General features: G+C 42.6%; 1 protein-coding gene across 4 annotated transcripts in view; it reads left to right on the top strand.

Annotated features, from left to right (window-relative positions):
- Positions 1–2,553: 2,553 nt before the first annotated feature.
- ctif (CBP80/20-dependent translation initiation factor) overlaps positions 2,554–20,756 on the top strand; it is a 48,821-nt gene continuing 30,618 nt past the window's right edge. For all 4 annotated transcript variants that reach the window (XM_085793251.1, XM_085793250.1, XM_085793249.1 and 1 more), the window contains exons 1-7: positions 2,554–2,759; positions 12,320–12,567; positions 12,983–13,054; positions 14,275–14,397; positions 14,979–15,052; positions 16,468–16,572; positions 16,770–16,848. In XM_085793251.1, coding sequence (XP_085649377.1) covers positions 12,391–12,567; positions 12,983–13,054; positions 14,275–14,397; positions 14,979–15,052; positions 16,468–16,572; positions 16,770–16,848 — 630 coding nt within the window. In that variant the 5' untranslated portion in view covers positions 2,554–2,759; positions 12,320–12,390. The remainder of the gene's footprint in view (positions 2,760–12,319; positions 12,568–12,982; positions 13,055–14,274; positions 14,398–14,978; positions 15,053–16,467; positions 16,573–16,769; positions 16,849–20,756) is intronic.

The following is a 20,756-nucleotide window of genomic DNA, read 5'->3' as shown; positions in this document are numbered from 1 at the left end:
TAACAGTAAAGTTCCTATGAACAAAAAGAAAAAGTGACAAATTAACCTTGATGCATGTTTATATGTAAATCTAAACTGTTGGCACTTGAGTGACTGAAAAAGTGAATTAGATCATTGTAATTTAAGATTTATATGGCTTTGCTTGCTCAGAGCGTATACATTTCTGACTTCTGACAATCACATTTCCATAGAAAAGGTCTATCCCCTCTGTGATCATCTTTAATATGATCAATACACAATACTAAGACACATAGACGGGGGAAAAGAATCTAAGAAATTATGTCAATAATAAGCATTGTGAACAACTTTTCAAAGACTGCGTGCCACGCAATTCGAGCTGACATTTTTAGAACATTGAAATTATACAGGAGTTCAACATTATAGTTTCCTTGGCAACAGTGCAAATGACTTTGAATCTTACTAACTTTTACAACTTAGCTGCAAGGCTTAAATCTACAGTTTTATAGACTTGTTGATTTAAAAAAAAAAGATGCAAGATTTATAAGACAGAGAGAAGACTGTGAATTCAGTGGCTGTACATTTTCTGTCTTCTTCCTCAGCTCACAGTTCAGGTCCCAAACAGCCACAATGGCACATCAACGCTTTGACCAGAAGACTTTTGGTTTTTACTTTTTTCAAGGCACACATGTTCAAAGAGCACAGCTATAGGTGAGTACATGTGAGAGGAGATTATATAAAGGGAGCATCTGCACAGAGGCGATGCACAGCAGTATGGGAGGGAAATGGAGGGCTGCATGGCTTGTGGTGCCGTGGGTGATGTGAAGAGGACAACAAAGTAATTATGGGACGACTAAGGATAGACGTAGAGCATGAGCGAGGGAGTGAGAAGGGAAGGGAGACTGAAAGAAAAGAAACCAAATCACGGGTGGGGGGGTGCAGTGACCTGCTGGGGTCTTCATCATAGCGAGGTGGTTAATTAGCCTCTGGCTGCGATGGCAAATATATTCTGCACCCATCTGGTGCAGGGGAGGAGGGGTCCTTCCACTCAACTGTCTGCCTATCTGTCCATACACTTTCAGATTCATAAAACCAAATTAAAATCCATAGTTAAGATCATCTGTGGAAAAAAAAAAAAAGACATCAACAGCTCTGCTCTCTCTCATGTTCATACTCAGCTCCGTCTATCACTCAGTCTGTTGGAGCACTATCTTCCAGCTGTCTGCCATATTGACTAAGGACCCTGATAAATCCTTGTGGTCCTATGCATATTCATAATATGTAGAGATATTCACATGTAAATCTACACACACACACACACACACACACACACACACACACACACACACACACACACAGACACACCCTCGAGCACATTTCTATAACTGCACTTTTCTTATTTTCCACCAGGGGTCATAATTACATTGAAAAGGTTTTTTTTTATTATCACGTTTTAACTGAGCTCTGGGCTCAAGATTCTGTTATTTTAATCATGCACCTCCTGCTGTAGATTCAACCGTAAAGGGATACAGCTTATTGATATGCATCTGCATTAGCAACTGTATAGTGGCTTTCAAACATTAAAAAAAGTGAATTCGGTATTTTACATTTTCAGAGACCTGCCCCTGAACCAGCAAGTGTATGGTTAATTGTCACATAATGGACTGTCACCTCATTTTTATTTATTTATTTAGGCTATTAAAAAGGCAGAAAATCTCTCAAGTACAAGATATGTTTAGCTATAAAAGAAAAGAGCTGCAAAGTTTGCCAATATGCATACAACTTTTTTTTCTCCATCAAGTGGCACCTTTAATTTACTGCAGATTATTTTTGTATATTCTAATAATTTATAGATAAGTAAATGAATGAATTAGTCAGTGTGATAAATTTAGATAAAGTAGATTATCGTCTGTGTTGGAACTTAAGTTGTATTAGAAGTAGGCAACTCAGATTTGTTCAAAGGAAAACTACCACTTTGTTTAAAAAAAGAGAGACCCACTGCAGTATAATATGTAGGCTTTAAAAAATATATATACCGTATATATATAATTTTTTTCTTTTTTTGACAAGCCTAGCCTATATTAAAATATTTTTAATTAGCCTAGGCCTACTGTGTCACTTTCATGATGCAAATGGTAAGGTGGGGGCTATTTCAACTACTTCATATATTGGTAATCATTATTAGATTTTGCATATTGACCATTTTGTGTCAGTGATGTTAATCTTCGCAATAACGACATAGGCTATGTGGGCTAATGGAGTTCAAAGGACACCACTTGCCTCTTTGTGTTGCTGTTTGTTAGGCTACTTGCCACCACTGGCTACCCCTGCAGATTCACTTCAGGAAGACGCATGAGAGGCTAAAGTAGCTTGCTAGCTCCTTTTGTTTTCAATTCAATCTTGCAACCAAACCGCTCATATCTGTATTTAGTATAGTTTATTACCTGGTGCTGTATCAAAACTGTTTGTCCTGTAGGTAAGAATGCAATGACAACTTGAGTAACGTTTCAAAGCAGATATCAATAAGATAGGCCTATCTAATCGAAAATGAATTAGTTGAATATTAAAACTACGCTTCCCAGAATGCTCCGCTCCCGAGTGCACGTGTCAACGCTGCCAGCAAACCGGACTGAACGTCACATTCCTGCATTCCCTCTTTCCTCAGTCTGGGACGTCGGAGTTACCACCGGATACCTAATCCTCTTTCCCTCTTCTCTTTTTTGAGAAACACACCCATGACACGGCGGATTTGATCTCAGGGGGGGATCCCGGGTTCTCCAGGAGTCACAGTCTCGCTTCGGGTAAAGATGTATTTCATTTTTAACCAGCTGAAGAAGGTGTGTGTGTGTGTCGGTTGGAGGAGTCAGTGCTATAGCCGTAGTAACCAGATAACTGTTTTATAAGATGCGCTGGATTTGCTACGAGCTGTCGCTGTGGTTGACTTGTTTTTATTTCGCTCCCACCTCCACCGACAGACCTGTTGATGTGGCCCCAGTTATCAGAGGCCGGCTTTAAAGTCGTAAAATGTGGGGCCTGTTGTTGTTTACGGTTGTACTTAGGGGCTAGCTTAACGTTAGCCAGCTGGTTAGCCGCAAAGCTTGCGTCACCATTGTTACCGACGAGACGCGGACAGGGCGGACACACCGGGGCGTGGAGGCGTCTCCAGATGTGGCTTTGTTACTTACTGTGACAGGGACACTGTGGTGCAGCGATAAAGCTTAATGTTACCATACCAGAGCCGTCCTCCTGTCAGGATACACCACTTGGCTAACACACACACACGCAGCACTAGCATCCCAGACAGCATGGGCGTGGTTGTGGGAGTGCAAAAATCTAATAATGTTGTCAATATTAAAATAGATTCATAATTATCAGCTTCGCAAATAGTTTGGCGTCAGTAACGCCACACTACAGTTGCAGGACAGGTATATCAGGATAGAATCCCAAAAGCAGTAGGTGTGTGAGTTTGCCTTGTGAATGAGCTGAGATGGCTGCAGATCAGGAGCTTGTATCAGCTGTTGACCCTCACAACAAAGACCGGATCACTGCCACTACGAGTAGAGCCAGGAAGGACAGCTGCTGTAAATCACTGCTGTACCTGTAGGTAGGCTACTACCTAAAGCGGGGCCTGTCATCTCAGATGCAGCAAACACAAGCAGATGTTTTGGTAGTAATGTTTACGGAACTAGCACAAGGTGGGACAAGCCTAAACCATGTGGACGAGATGAGTTCTTGCAGCTTCAGTCTGTGTGATTACATATTATAACTCATTTTAAAACTAGTGTTGTATGCTATAGGTATCACTTAAGACCAGTTGGCTCATAACATTCCTGAGATTCCTGTGGGCCAGACAGTGATTGAATCTGAGTGACTTTATAGATGTGAAGGAATGTGTGCATGCTGCCACAAGTCACATAATCTCAGAGACCCTACCGACAGGACTCAGAGACACACGTTAGTGCTGAAAAACAGGACAAAATGTCTTGTAAACAGACAGCAGTTCCAGCAGAGAGCAAGCTACAGGCTAATGAATGAATGAATGAGTAATGAGATTTACCTAGACAGGACTAAGAGATTTACCTAGTCCTAGTCCCACAGGACTAGGAGGTTTACCTAGTCCTACACAGTGTGGACATTTGTTTGTTTGAATAAATTATGTTCTCACATTGTCTATTACCTTTGACCAAGTTGCTGGCATGACTGCGTGGCCTCAACCATGCAGATGCATTAGTCTACCAAGTGGGAAGTCAGGTTCAGCCAGTATTCTTGGGAGACATTGAACTTGGCTAAGTGCCTGTTGTCTGCCAAACTGGATTGAGTAATTTGTCCAGTGTTGTACCTTTAGTGAAAGTGACAAGGTCATACCTGTGTAGATGAATTAAATACATCACTTAGAAAATAGTGCCATAGATAGAATTTAGTCATAGCCTTGCTTTGATCTCACATGGACTCAAGTCATTTATAATATAGAAGTCTAAAGAAGGAAGTGTGCAAGAGGAAACCACTAAACATCTTTCCATCTGGTGACAGATGTCAGTAGACATCAACCACCAGATAATACCTCTACCCCACATGAGATTGTACCATCAACTTACTTAGAGTAATTAACATACTGTTGTGTACTGTTTCTGTGTGTAATAGGCCACACTAATGTTGCATACATGTGTTGTCACATGTTGTGAAAGTGCCATGCAACATTGTTTTGATTGCATCTCATCCTTACTTCATAATAACACATGGCATGTAGAAAGAGTGCTCTCATGTTGGCATATTAATATGGAGTTTATAGATGAATATTAATCATAGGCCTCACCCAGACCTTGCAATTACACATTCATGCGTGCTTAATGACTAATCACCTTATTACAGAGGTGACGCATGAAATTACAGTATTTTGTTCAGGGCCCTGTCCCACGAAACTGATCTAATCTTTGAACGTAGTCTGTAAGAATGGATTGGGACTGATCAATAGGTGCCTGCCTCTTATCATCTAGCCTGCATTGTTTTTAAAGATTGTACCTGACTACATCAAAGCAAAGGTTTACTTTATTCCTGAAAGTTTTCTGTTGAGCGCTGAAATGGAAAAAGCTTTGTTTAAACTCGGCATGAAATAGTTTTATTTAGACTTTCTAAGCAGAGTCAGTGCAGTGTCATCATCCTTGTGATCTCCACACTCAGCACATACGTTGCATTTGATGTGAGGAACGACTGGGGTGGTGAACTTTGCCCTCAGAGGTCAAACATCGATAGGAAATGAGAGATCGATCCCAGACTACCACCATCAATGAATATTGGCACCGGGGTTCAGCGCGTGTGTCTCTTCCTGTGTCAGTGTCTCATGTTAAAGCTAATGCTAGTAAGATGTAGGCTAATGTTTAGGGTTGTGACGCAGACCCATTTAAATACACATGCAGTGCTTTTTAAAGAATGTGGAGGAGGAGCGAACACACAGCTGCATGTTATGGAGAGAGTGGGAGTTGCCTGCAGAAAACTGGAACACCCTGAGTCAGGCTGCGAAGCAGAGAGCTAGCCTGGTTTCAGTGGGAACCGCTGCTGCTGCTCATTACGCTGCCTGTGCTGTATGGATGAGTGAGTGGCAAAAGGGGGGGAAAGGAGAGAGACGGAGATCACATAGGCCGCGATCGAGGGAAACATACAGATACAGAAGCTTTGTGAGAGGAGGGATATCAGGTGGTGGTTTAAAGCTGAGAGCATAAGGCTTAATGCAGGAATGAAGAGGAGTTGCATATTTATAAACCCCCTGTGTTTTGGGGAAACAAGCATTTCTGGTCTTTCTATGGTTGTAGGTCTTTTGTTCTCGGGGTCACTTCACTTGTTTTGTCATTATCTGGTGTTTTCAGCTCTAAACATTAACGGCCACTGTTCTGCTGTGGGCGAACCTTTGTTGTCTCCCTTTCCACCTTTGTCTGCCATTCAGCTTTGAGGCCTCAGAAGTTCTACCGACACTCCACACAGGTTGTGAAGGCCATGAGCTGCGTTGCACACCCTCAGTTGTTTGCCAGGACTTTGTGTGGATCTGGACAGAATGGCATTGTTGGGCTCCAGTCCCAGTAGTTCCACAGTACTGCACATGGCCAATCCTCTCCCATTAGGTCACTACAGGGGCACGGGGGGACAATGAGGGTATTGTTTTAGGTTGCATGGACACACATACACACACACACACACCAATGGGACCCCCTCTCTTCTACTGGTCGGTCTCTCTAGATTCAGGTCATTCAGTTTTCACACTGTATGAGTAAACACATTTACTCACAACAGCTTGTTACTATGAATGGGGGGCGGGGGACTCATTTGAAGTTGGTTTGTAGCTCTGCTCTACAAAGGATGCTTCCCAAATCACTTCAGTGGTCTTGTAACTCTCTGTGTGCTTTTTGCTTTTGTTTTTATGTAATTTATGCCATTGTTTTTGATCAGGGCACCTGTTGCTCTCTCAGCTGAAGAGGTGTGTGTATTTTACTCTCTCTTTTATCTGATATCTTGCAGGTATGTGCTGCCTGATATATCAGATGCCTCTGAAGTGCACTGATTGGTTAAAAACTGCATTAAGGATTTTTTTTTAAGTCATGGCTACACGCAATTAACAGATAGTTGCAAGAGAGTAATGCATGACGGGATGCAAGTGAATGGAGCCACTTTGTGTTGAAAGCTGCAACTATTTCAGTCAGACTTTGTAGGCGCACCACAAACTGGAGTGTTTTTGAAGTGCTCCTAAAAGCTGCAACTTTTTTTGTTCATGCTATAGAGCAATAGAGGATGCACGGTCTTATCCAAATCTCATACTGGCACTGACTTTCTACTCTGAGTGAAAAGATGCAACACAAAATGAGATTTAAATGTGTTTTTTGTTACATGCTGAGGCTGTTTTGAAAAGGTTGGTGTCGTGGGAGATGAGTAAACATTATACAGAACCATTCATAGCAGCTGATTTGTGTCTGTACTCATACACAAATTTGAAAAAAAAAGTGTTATTTATTTTCTTACTGTGCCACTTATTCACACAGCTGCTTGTTCCATCTGAATGAAAACACATACTCACATACAGTAATAAATACGTCAAATGATTTATATTCATTAGAGTCAGTGAAAGACACCATGCTGCTGCCCTGCTCTCAAAAATAGACTACTCCAAATTATATTTAAACCCAAGTGTGAGTTTGTTGAGACATCCAGTCAGTAGTAGACCAGATTAGGCGTATTAGCAGCTCTCGCTCCATGGGGTGAGAACATTGACTTGGACTCCCACTGGGGAGACTGGGTCTCATGTTCATCTCTGTTTGGGTTGTTGGGGATTATGGTTCTTACTCTTCAGTTGCAGTGGAACCATATCAAAGACGGCGAATCACTGACGACTCGGGGCATGTTTTACTTTATGACATCTGTTGTGTTGCTGTTTTGTGTCATGACGCAGCCAGTGTGGTTTCGCATGGGGACAGTGAGTGTTTGCTGTAGTGGTAAGTTTGTCTTTGGACCCCAGGGGATTATGGGTTCTACGGTTGCTTTGCCTATATTGCAATTTCATCCATATGACTTTAATTGGGTATAAATCTTGAGAACTTCAGTTAATTCATTTCATTTTTGAGGAGCACGTTAGCGAGAGAAGAGAGAGGGATGAAGCACATCCTCAACGGAGAGGAAAAGTACTGGACAGCTATAATTTTCTCCAACACATAAGTATTCAACACTTCTCATTCAGCGTTCCTGGCATTATCACCACATTAGCAGGCCCCTCTGAAATAGTCATTACACAGAATGGCATGTTCTTGGTGCAGTTTCTCCAAGAGTTTAAAACCGGGAAGGATATTACACGAGATTAAATGATCACAATTGTTTCTTTGTGTAAGACATAAAGCTATGATCAGCTTTTAGGGGATGTATGCGACCACGGAGCACAGAAGGTGTGGACTGGCATTCATCACTGCCTCACGAACAAAGAAACAGTGTGTCGTCCAGTGCCACGCTGTGTCTGTCTGGCCGGTTGAGTATCTGTCTGGTCAGTGTTGGGCTTCGGGGACATCCTTCCTGCTTGATCATACTCTGCTCATACTCTTCTTTACACAGTCTCTCCATCCGTCTCTACTGGCCTGTAGTGTCGTCGGCTGTGTCAGGTACTCTCAATCGCGTCACTGTTCATCCCTGGCACACGTTTCAGCCGACTCAGGGCCCTTACTCTGTTACTACCAATGTGTCCAGTCAGTGGTTGTTTGAAAATGAAGGTCACGCGCAAACTAAAGCGTGGTTCCTGCCCACTGAAGCTCTGACTGCAACAGAATGAATCAATAAAGTGAAACAAAATGGCGATTCAGGCACAAACTGTTTGACCTCGAAAACATTGTGTGGAAAAACAGTCAGATGATTCTGCTTGAAGTAGCTGAATGAGTTTAAAAGTCTTAACTAAATGTTCACACTTTTGATACACCAATCCCTCACTGCTTCCAAGGCCAGATTAAAGTAGCAGGCCGCTCTTTGTTGGAACAGCTGGTGAGGTAGAGGGAGTGCAGAAGGGTGGAGGCAGGAAGGAGCAGGGGTGGAGTCGGGGGGGACGTAGGATGAGGGACTGAAAGATGTAGTTTGAGCAGGGGAAGGAGAGTGGGGCAGAAAAAACAAAGATGGAGAAAAGGAGGCGGGGTTGTGTGTCACATTATGAATGACCCATAGACTGTAGGACTGTCCAGGCTGCTAAAGACCAGCTGACAGCACTGAGGGATGTCCACAGTGCAGCAAATTGATAGGTTTCTTTGTCTTCTCTGAGGTTAAACTAAAAATATCTTTTTGGGTTTTGGACTCATAGTCAGACAAAACGAGAAAATTCCCTGAGTCATCTCAAACTCTTGTTTTTTTTCTACAATCCATGTAATAGTCAAAAAAAAAAACACTTGATGAAAAAACTATAGCTAAATTTGTGTTGCACTTCTATCACATTGTCTGGCTCAAAAGCATTGCTCTTCTCAGCCATTATAATATGCCTATATTACTCATTATTACCCAATGCAAATTGATCATTTACAGTTTGGTCAGAGGTTCCCGCGTGCTATGTTTCTTGTTTTTGTTTGTTTGTCTTCATTGTGATGACACAGTGGAGAAAGTTAGAGAGAGAGAGGGGATGACATGTAGCAAAGGGCCACACATGAGATTGACTGCATCGGTACATGCTATACCAGGTGAACCAGCGGGCACCCCTATGTTGTATTGTGATGGAAGCAGCAAATGCAGCCTCAAGCTGAGATGAGCAGGGGGCTCTAGGGGTCGGGTGAGCTCACTTCTTTCTGATGCGAACCCCCCCAGATTTAGTCTGTTTTCAGATGCTGATTCAAGTAATGTCAGATAAAAGGCACAATACTGCTGTATGTTACCTAATTGAGAAACTATTCAACAGATTTATCAATAATGGTAATAATCAGAGTTGTAATTCAATTAGCCTATTCTTCTTTGTGTGTAAGTGCAGAGAGGTCATCACTCCTAAGTTGAAATGCAAAGTCTTTATGAACGCTTTCCCTCATCATTTGCATCAATATCTTGTAACGCGAGAGAGTCTGTATCGTTGCATCATCTTGGTGTGAATGCGCTCGCTGCCCAGACGGGTCTTGGCTTGGTAAAATGCGAGATGCCTTGTAACGCTATTTGTGCTCCTGACCTTGCGGAGTCAGTCTCTCTGTTTAGCCAAAGCTCAGAGGGGCCACCCGGCCTCCTGTCTATATTTGTGTTTGTTTTTCACATGGGTGCTTAAGACAGTAGCCTTTTTCTTTGTCTGGGGTCAGATGAATCCCTTTGCTTCAGTCTCCTCCCAACCTCTCCCTCTCTCCTGCACGCTGCAGGGAAGGTAATTTGGCTTGTTGATTCTCACATGAACAAATGTGTGTCACCCACCCAAGGCGAGCATGTTTTCTCCTCCGCCAGAGGAACATTGATGTTATTATTTCTAAGCTGAAAGACGAACTCTCAGTGAAAGCAAAGTAAATGGGAGACAACAGGCAAGTGCACATAACTTCACCGTCTGAAGCGCTGCAGGTTTGGAGTGATGCGTTATGAAACACGACAGCGTTAGAGAGGACTTTGACATACAACAGGCCCCTTCTGTGATAATAATGCATAACCAGTGTTTACTCTCTGGAGGTTCAGGTTGATTATGGGTGACTATAATGTACAGACCTGATAGAGATTGGTCACTCCTGACCTGAAGTAAGCATGCGAAATAATATAGGTGAAAGCTGTATTAATGGATGGGTCAATAACTATTGGCAGCTTCCCCGCAGGCAGTAACTCTATACTATGTGTCAAGGACAACAGTAGGACACTTTCTGTGACCAATATGCATCAGTTGACCCTTGGCTGCAAACATCCAGACTTCTATGATGATCTTTATTCTTTTAATCTAAACCAGCTTGATTCACTTCAAAGCATTTTCAGATTAATAAAATATGATTGAGCGCAGAGCTGTTGCATTACATCGTGAAGCTTCAAGTGTTAATGTTAGGGAATGTTTAACTATGTAGTGTTTACTCTCGTCTCACAAGGATGTTAGTGCTTGTGGCTGAGTTGGCCGAGGAGCTGGAGAGTGGCACGACTAGGACAACATCTGTGTGACATCTGTCTTATTTGAGCTGAGCTAACAGACTTTGGAGTTGCGACATTAATTCAGGAAAAGGAAACAGAATGGGGCAAGTAGTAGATCAAGTGTAATTTGTCCAGTGCTCTGAAATTATTACACGAACAACGAACATTCAAACGCAATTTTTGCAACTATTTTCAATGCTTTATAAAACACTGGGAAAAATAGTGAGTGGAAAAAAGCAGATGTATCTCCACTTGCATACAGAGATAAACATGGTGCACATGTACAAACAGTAGGTGATGGTACACTTGCATCTATGTACGTGTGCTTTTTGGTAAAAACACTTCTTCATGGTGCTCCGTCTGCGCATAGTTGCTTCTAACCTGCTAGCTGCAAATCACCAGGCTAATCAAAGCTCTGGCATCATTGTATGAATGGATTACACTATTTACACTAGGTCAGATTAGGTCATATTGACCGTGCTGCATAGTATGAAGGAGATTAAGGAATTAGTCCTAAATGTACACAAAGGAAAGTAGCCGCGAAGTCATGAGCAGGGCAACTCTGCAGTGACGAAACGTCCTTGAGTAAGAGGCTGCTTCAGGTCCCAGACCTGCTCAATGAGGACGCCCTGCTGTGTGGGCGGATCTTCCAATAGAGCATTTCCCACTTGTTGTTACTACTGCAGTGTAATAGTTGTTAACATAGTTGTTTCAATTCCTGTTTTGTTGTTTTTGCTCTGTTGAGATAGCATGCTTTAATTTCTGTCTTCGCTTTCTTGTGTTGTTAGTAATTAGACCAGGCTTACATAGTGCAGCAGTTGGCAAGATGTGACGTGATGCTAAAATAAATAAATAAATACATGAAAAGAGTGAAGATAGTGTTCAGGATATCGCACTCGATAGAGTTAGATAGCCCTGCAGCCAAAACCAAAACAAAGGCTTTAGACCTTGTGGAGCTGACTTGTTGGCTGCAAATGCACAGGGTTCCCTAGCGAGTCCCCAGGGCTCAGCAGATACCATTCTGCGTGCTCCAGGGCCATAAATCCTCTTTGCATGGCTGGTGATCAAGCCGTGATGTAAAGGAGCTTAGTAGCAATAGACGGGCAGACAGGAAGCAGCTTCCCCGTTGGCCGGGGGTCAGGTGATCACACACAACATCTACAGCGCCGAGAGAGCGGCAGCAGCAGCGAAGAGGTGCAAGGGGAAAAAAACAAACAGAAAACCGACATGGGTTTGACATTTGGCTGCAGAAATTAGCAGACATGAGTCAGAGGTTTTTTCAGAGGATGGATCTAATGTGATTTTGGCCGGCGGTAGCTGTGCACCGGGACAGGCTTGCTACCGGATACCTTGGAAACAGACTGTGCAGATATGGATGTTTACTGACAGACAGCAGCGAGGTTAAGTGCCTTCTTTGAATGCAGCTGAAAGTTCAAATAGACCAAGGTGAGAATTAACTGTTCCAACTATTGGTGCTGGGACTTTGGCCTCCAACTAATTTTCATTTTCAAGCTCTGCTCAAGGAGATTAGACCCACACTGTTTGCTCCATTCAGCAAACAAATTGAAAACCGTAGATGTATTCAGTTTACGATCATGTACGTCCATCAAAGCATAAAATCATCTCATATGTTTGAGTTTGGGAAATGATTAAAACGACTTTCTGTCTTGCTGGGGGTCTTGTTGTGGCAACACACAGTAGATCAGCCCTGTAGTCAGAGGAAATGAGCGCTCTGATACAAAGTACTTTAACTAACTCCTCTCTCTGCATCTTTTTTTCTCCTCAGGTCACTTTCCTCCTTCCCCTCCCCTCCTCCTCCTCCTCCTCCCCCTTCCGCCGCTCGCAGCAACGGTTGCCATGGAGAACTCCTCAGTGGCGTCTGCATCGTCTGAGGCCGGGAGCACGCGCTCACAGGAGATAGAGGAGCTGGAGCGCTTCATCGACAGCTACGTGCTGGAGTACCAGGTGCAGGGGCTGCTGGGAGACAAGGCAGACGGAGACTTGGACTTGGACAATGGTGGCAAGGTGCCACAGGTCAGAGGCTTATTACATGCTTTCATTTGCCCCATATCTGCGAGCAGCAGTGGTTACATTTTGCTGGAGGGCTCCAGCGGTGTGTCGGTTTTGTATCTTCCATAACACACTGGAGGGGCTCAGCCTGCATCAAAACAGCTGCCCTCATTGTTACAATGTACATGGAAACAAAGGTTGATGTGCATCCACCTCCAGTGCCCCCGGACATGCAGCTGTCCTCTTTTCAGCCTGAGAAAGTGAACACATTCTTGTGCTGCTGTGACTCCTGTAGTCTGTCCTCTGTGCAAATATACATACAGTAACACACAAAATAGCTGCTAGAGTTTTCTGCTCTGGGTTTTAACTTGTTACTTTATTTTTGTACCCCATCTGTTAATAAATGATAGCATCTTCTTCTTCCATTTTTCTCCTCCAGTGGACAGACGACTGCATCGACAAGAGAGATGGCAGCTGGACGTCTTCCCGGGGGAGAGGCTCATCCAAGCCGGTAGGTGTTTAGCATATTTAACAGTGTTGGATTTCACCTTAACTCTAGCTTTGACCTCACCTTTTCTAGACATCTCAAATCACTTGACTACCGTGCCCCTGTTGCATCCTCTACCTCCTCTTACTTGTCTTCTGTCCTCACCCCATCCTTTACTTTCTCACAGTGGAAAATTGCTCAAACAGCACATTAAACAGTACAAACTGCAGGCCACTCCATTGAAACAATTAAAAAAACAAAACACAACTTGCCATGTTTAATAATTTGAGATGTGAGTGATCAGTCCACCATGGCCCTGTTTGTGCTGCTACCTGTCTTTTTCTGTATTCATGTGGATTAATGTGTAGGTTCGCTCATTTCTCAGTCCTGCGTGTTCATGTTCAGTCTTTCCCTCTCCATCATCTCTTCATGATCATAAGAGACTGTAACACCAGCTTGAAGCGATTCACAGATCCTCTGCTTCCTTGCAGTTGCTGGAGACAAAGTATGCTTCTAATGACTAACATGAGATACTGCAAGGCCTAAGCCAATAACCGAGTAATCCTAAATGAATTATCAGTCAATTAGTCAGCTGAATATCTGTGTGTGTGTGTGAGAGAGAGAGAGATTTGGAGTATTATTCAGGGAGATTCATCTGAGATTCATTTCTATGACTCACTCGGAAGTGAGTAGTGAGGGAGACACAGCATGGGTGAGACGTTCACAGAAAGTAAGGAGCTCCATAATATGAAGGAGGTTACAGGAGAGACTAGACTTGAAATGTCAGTATTTATATATCAATACATCAAATTCCCCAGTCCCAGACCATGAACCCTCTGTTTTCAATTTGTCTCGACATTTAGCCTCTGGAGGTATAATGATATAATAGACTTGGCAAAGAAAACAGAGTTTTGTTTGAACCATTGTGACACAGCCTTTCTTGCGGTACATAGTGAAACTCAGAAACAAGAAGAACAATGATCAGGAACAATTCAACAATAACAGAAACAAACGTAGTGACAAAAATAGGAGCTATTATCTCAGTGCTTCAACGTCACAGACTGTGCTGCTGTACTGACAAGTGTGTTAAATGTTAAGCCTCTTCTTCTAGTATTCACACAAGAGACATGCAAAAGAGCGCAATAGACAGCGTTTGTTAACATAACATTTGGGTTGAAGATGAATATAGCTACTGTTCTTAATGCTGGCTAAACGTCGGTCTTTGTTCTCTCTCAACTCCACAGGACGAATGGGAACACAGCAGCAACGGCAGCACAGGCTCCAGGCCCAGCTCAGGGTCCAGACCAGGTTCTGGCTCGCGCTCCGGCAGCAGAGGCAGAAACAACCAGTTCAAAGGCCCCGCCAAGGTACAGGTAGACCTGCATGTGTTTATCTGCCGTTTCATGACTCTTTTACCGCTACAAAATCCCATCAGTGTTTCTTCAGCAATCACCAAGGAGATAAGATATCTGTCGCCATGCTCATTGTATTGATCCCTCGGGTCTTCACCTAACACTGATCATGAGCACTTAAACATGTCACCACAAATCAACTCATTGTCATTGTTTTAAGGGACACTTGAGACTGAATTAAGAAGAGGCAGGACAGACGCATTATGGGAAGTGTGGGTTCCAGTTATTTTAGAGCATGACCTACACTCAGGGACTACAAGCCAGACTATCTGACCACACTCTCTTGCAAGCCCCTCAACTCTCTGGAAGTGCACTGCAAAGTGAATGAGATACCATTTTAATTAACAACATATATACTGAAGGAATATTGTAGGTGTAGAGGAACTGCTTTTTAAGAACAATACTGGTATTTCCACTGGTGAAACTGTTAATAAATGTTAAATACATCTTATAAAAGTCTGTTAAGCGGTGTGTGTGTAATTTAGTAACACATATTTTTGTTGTCATACTTATGTTTTTCCTTGTGTGCGGTTCAGAACGGGAACAGAGACGGCTCCTTTGACATCCTGGGCACAGACATATGGGCTGCCAACACAATGGACTCACATGGGTAGGTGCCTTGCTGCCTCACAAACCTAATATGTTGTACAGTCTACTGAGTCTGAATTCCAGCCATAGTTTCTGGGGTCATATGACAGAAAAAGACACACACACACACACACACACACACACACACACACACACACACACACATAACACACAGAAGGAGTCTCTTAGCTTTTGCCCTCTTTTCTTGCCCTCATACTTCGTAACACTTCTTTTATGCAGTTTGGTTGCTCTCATCGGTCTCACACTTGGACGGTTCAGTTTTTTTTATTTGAGGGCAGCTGTCCAGATTTTTTATTAGATTTGGCCTGATTAACCCAAGAAGGAAATGACATCAAGACCCAGCTCATTTCAGGCATTTCTTGGGGGGAGCCAAAGGACTACATATCAACATTAAATGTATCATCTCAATCTTTAGGGCAAGTCGGATAAGCCAGCTCTGCCTCCTCGTTCCAAACTCACTTCGAGCAAAAGCAGACACTGAGCTGCTTCACACTGCTGGGGTTGTGGGGGGGGTCGTCTGATGAAAAGCATTTTGTTTCGCCGTTTCTGCCAAAATCCACATTTATATTACACCTAACCACCGGAGCCCCGACTGCTCTCTCTGAAAAACCTTAATGCTGAAAATCTTGTTAGTGTTACTCAATTGAAACCCGAGTGTAAATCTTCACAGAATCTTGTTCCACCTCAGTGTGACTGATTTTTTGGATCTGAAACTCAGAGAGAGAGAGGAGAAAAAAAAGGAGGAAGTGAGTGGGACATAAATCACTTGCGCTGAGGTGGGGGAGTGGGTGGGGGTCTGGGTTGCCATGGTTACAGCTGCACGGCAGCCTCAGATACCTAGGTTCCGGCCACGTTGGCACCTCTGATCACACAGCAGAGGAGTCGGCACAGTGGATGATGTAAGAAACCATCTCACAGACACAGACGTAGAGTGGTATATAGACTGAATACTGAATTAAAACTGGCATTGATAATTAATTAGGAGTCGTTTTTAGTTAAAGCTATGAGAAACAAATGGCTTGCAAGTGGTTTTATAGCTTAGTTTTTTTAAACAACAACAACAAAAAACAATAATGTTTCCTTTATCATAAGAATGATTAAAATACCATAACAGTTCAATCAACATCCTATATTTCCACATTTGATGACTTATGAGTTGGATTCTTGACATATGTACCTCAAAACATAAAGAAAATCTGCATTTGATAGGTCAGCTGTTTGAAGCATAATGTACCAAGTGTTGTTTCCAGGTGCTTGCACGTCTCTTGAGTATTTACTTTTTATGTACCTCTGTACATGTAGGGAAAAAAGTCTGTTTAAGATGTAGAAGGTTGTATTGTACGCTTTTCCATTATTTACACTTGTTGCATGGATGCTGGCTGTCTCTAACCTTTGGTCTGTCTTTGTGTTTTAAAGAGGTGCAGGTTGGGATGTGCAGCCAGAGAAACTGGACTTCAGCCATTTCCACAGGAAACACTTCAGAGGAACGCCAAAGCACCTGCCACATATTGACAGAGAGGGGTAAGATCTGAGTTTTTCATCTTCAGCGTCTGCAGCGTTCGTTGTTGTCTCGAAAATGTACTCTTGTTACTCCTTATTGTCTCAGTAAATGTCTTTAGTGTTGTCCTCTTTCATTATCGATCCGGCTCTTGTCAGTTTCGTCCCTGAGGGTGACAGTTCATTGATTGTGTCTGTCGCTTTCACGACCTCTCCGTCAGGATGAACAAAAACAAGTTTGAGGAGGATGACGGCATAGACATGAACGACATAGAGAGGTTCCTACCCCATCTGCGCTCGGTAAGTCACTCTCTTTTTGTCCAACTAGACACTCTCATAGCAACTGCATTGACCTGACACAGTTGATTGTGACTTGTCGACAGAAAGCCTTTCCTCATTAGTTGTCAGAGGGCGGCCTCTGGTGGCGTAATGGAAAAAATTTAATAGTTACTGAGCGCTGTTGTCAGGTTCAAAACCAGATCAACAGAATATGAAACTTCACTGTAATAACTTGTATAATATAATAACAAAAGCAGTGCTCTGCTTATCTACTGTAGAAGTAAATGTTAAAGTGTCATTATTATAAGATCAGTCTGTACAGAGAAGATTCAAGGTATATAGAAACTTTTTGACTATAAATGAGCCTTTGGTGCCATCTACTGGGCAGATGTTGGTGTTGCACTGTAATTAGTGAGCAGGGGATAAAAATGTGATAATGACCCCTGGTGGTTACATGTGTGAACAACGATTAACGAGTGTACTCTGTTGGTTCAATGAACTACAGATGAATAAAGCCCTGTAGTAAATCCTCCCTTCATGGTGGTTTTAATGTTCAGATTTTATTGAAACTGTTGATTCAGCTGTGTATGGTGTCATTTATGGTGCTGTTGAACTGCATTACTTTATACAGAGAGGTGTTTCTTTTATTTCACTTACCCACACTGATATGAATGAGGTAAACAAATATCTGTTCATATACTATAACACAATTCAACAGCACCATAAACTGCAGCCTCTAAAATGACCATAGAGTTGAATTAATACTTCTCTCTGTAACAGCTACAACACAAACTGAACATTACAGCTGTCCTAGAGGGAGGATTTATGGCAGAACTGTTGTACTAGGCTGCATTAGTTTCAGCTAGGTGTATTAAATAAACTGACAAGTGTGCGTATCTGTATCTGAGAGGTGAGCTACGTTGTGAAGCAGTGGTTGTTGTTTTTTTTTTTTATCACTTTAAAGCTTCAACTTAAATGATAGGCTCACAGTTTCCCAAGTCTTGCTCAAAGCAATAATCACCAAATCCACAGTCCTGTTTTTCCGTATGAATGTGTTCTTTAATTCGGTTGATGCTAATAAGAGGCCACTGCAGAGAAGACAAATCATGTAGGTGTTTTCCACCATCGTCTTCTCAGTATAAAATTCCCCCTCTTTCTTCCAGCAGACTGAGCTTCAGCACACAGCTAGTAAAAGAGAGGGAAGTTTGTACTAAAAGACTGCAACTGTGGAAATACCCACTTGTTTTGGCTAGTTCAGTCAGACAGACAAAAAAGTGGCTGAAGGATCGGAGGTACAGAGTGCTTTGGTAATGTTCAAGTACAGTATGTCCTTTCCGTGCTTATGTTTTACAGTGTAAAAGGCGTGTTGGCCTACGGTTTCCTACTTGGGCCATCATCTGTGTCTGAATGTGATGAATCTGCCACCAAAGTGAAATTAATTTTGCAGTTGTGTACACCATTGCACGGTACAAGGTAATAAGCATTGTGTTCTCTGAGGCGGATTGTGATTTATAGAGGTGAGAGGGTTCACCGTAGGTCACGATGTCACCCCTCTCTCTTCCTGCCCTGCTTTCTGAGCCAAGATGTCTTCCATCTTTCATGGTGTTTTAGCTGCAGTGTCTTCCTCTTTCCTTCCCCTCTTGGCCTCTGAGCCGAGCCGCGTTTCCCCTCTCGGAGAGTTTCGTCCATGACGGGGCCCAGTTGCACTACCGAGATGACTTCCGCATTGCATAGTCCGTGAGGCAACATTGTCTTTTCCGTTCATTCAGCTAGGGCCAAAAGAAAGATGGGGTCAACTGTGTCTGTCTGCTGTGCTAGGGATGGGACGTGTGCTGGCAGTGGGACACAGTGAGGTCAAATACACAGTGCGGGGGAGTGAGTGGTGCCATCTTTTTTTCTTTTCCTTTTTTTGTCTTTCTCTCCTTCACATTCCTGAGCTGTTCCTGACTTTCACCGTCCCCACTCAGTGTCACTTTCACCTCCTGTCTCTACTTAGCATCACTCAGCAGTGATGCCAGGCAGCCCACTGATGTCCAGTTGTTTCTCATTGTAATGACAGGACCATCTTTGGTCTCGAATGTCCCCTCAGACAACTGGTCTAGATCTTAAGTTTCCATTTCCCTCTTGGCCTGTGGTTTCAGAGAAAGCAAACTGTAGAATAAAACAGTCCAAACAAAATCATTGTGAACTTAAACTGACATGAAGCAGAGTGGTTTGCTGACCAGAGTATGGAGAAATGTCAGAACTAATCGTTAAGCGATCAGAATCAAATGGATACGACATGAACTTTTCTTTAAATCATCAACCACTGTTTCTCTTTTCAGAGGGAGTGAAGCTGAAACAGTTGATTACTTGGTTTGTTGATCCACATAAACTTAATTTTTTTAATCAATCAAATGTTTCACTATCTTTCAAGAAAAGTTTGCAATGTCTTATGGTACCAAATTTAGTTTATTTTGGTTTTTGACACATAATTATGGAAATTTAGTCAAAAAAATGTGTTGTTTTTTTTGTCATTTTACTGAAGGTTGGTTAATGGATCTATCAAGAAATCAATCAACAACTTCTTCAACAGTGAAATTACTATTCTGTACAGCCCTAAATGGGCATCCCTTTATGTCTACTCCCAATCTACTCTTTCTTCTTTATTACACTCCAGGAAAATATCAGTATCATATTGGAGCTCTATACAGTGAAGCGCTTAGTGGTAAACAAAATCATGTGCAAATCACTCCTCACACTAAAAGAGGATATAGTGTGGTCATTATGATTTCACTGGCTGTGTGTGGGTGAGTTGCAGTCAGTTTTACATTAGAAAATGTTGGTAATGTGGTTTATTGCTCAGAGTTGCCCTGCATTGTCTGAGAGGATCTCTCCTCTCGGCTGGCACTTTCCCTTTAGTTGTACGTACTTGTCCATCCTCCTGACTGTAACCACAACAATATGATGTGGCGGGGGATTTTTATGTGCTGCTGTTGAAACCTGGTTGAAACTCATGACCGGCGGCCGTCACGTCTCACTTGTTTGCTCGTGGCAGTGGACGAATGCTCTCTCCGATTTATCATCCCACAACCGCTGAGATTTATCTTGTGACCGTGTGGAAGGATCTGACCGCCGGGCTGAGACCCACAGGACTTAGCTACCTAACTACGTGGACTAATTAAAATACCTCCCCTCCACAGCTACTTATTTATAGTTATTTATTGACTGATGCATCCATATTAACAGTGGTGATACATCAGTAACAATGGACACTGTTATAATGGTACTTGTACCTAAATAACAGAGATGCATACGATTTCTAAGAAGATAGCATTTATTTATCATAAAAAATTAATACTCGGCATCGGTGCGATCATTATCAGCGTAGCCAAGCAACAATATCACGTCTCTTTTTCCCCCAGTCATCGCCTCCAGCTACTGTAAGGCAGGACTACATCATCCACTTCCTACCGACGCTCACTTCCCCTTTCCAGGAGCCAGAATAGATTTACAAATAGCCCTGGGATGCGGAAAACATCTCGTCTGTGTGTGTGGGTGTGCGAGCAGCTCGGTAAGAATGGGCTTCCTCCTCTCACCCTGTGATGCTGCTGCACCTCTGCTGGCCTCTCAGGAATGTCAACCTGCACATACAATAACCCTGACCTCACGTCCAGAGTCGGGTCGTAATGACTGAAGCATCCAGGGGTCACAGGGCAAATATTTAATCTGCGTATCACATCCAGAATAAATAAATAAATTGAATACCATTAGTATTACCTAATAAAATCCATAATTAGATTTATTTGTACGGTACCCCAACTGATTCACACAAAATGAAAAATTAAAGAAAAGCAATAGAAATGAATATACTTGGGGGGAAAAAACATTAAGTGTAAAACAGACACAATAATAATGTATACATACATTATTATTGTGTCTGTTTTACA

This window comes from Trachurus japonicus, chromosome 12, assembly GCF_045865225.1.
Source record: "Trachurus japonicus isolate A0001 chromosome 12, Traja_1.0".
Lineage (NCBI taxonomy): Eukaryota > Metazoa > Chordata > Actinopteri > Carangiformes > Carangidae > Trachurus > Trachurus japonicus.
Note: the sequence above shows the minus strand (reverse complement) of the source record. Positions and strands in the feature narration are given on the sequence as shown.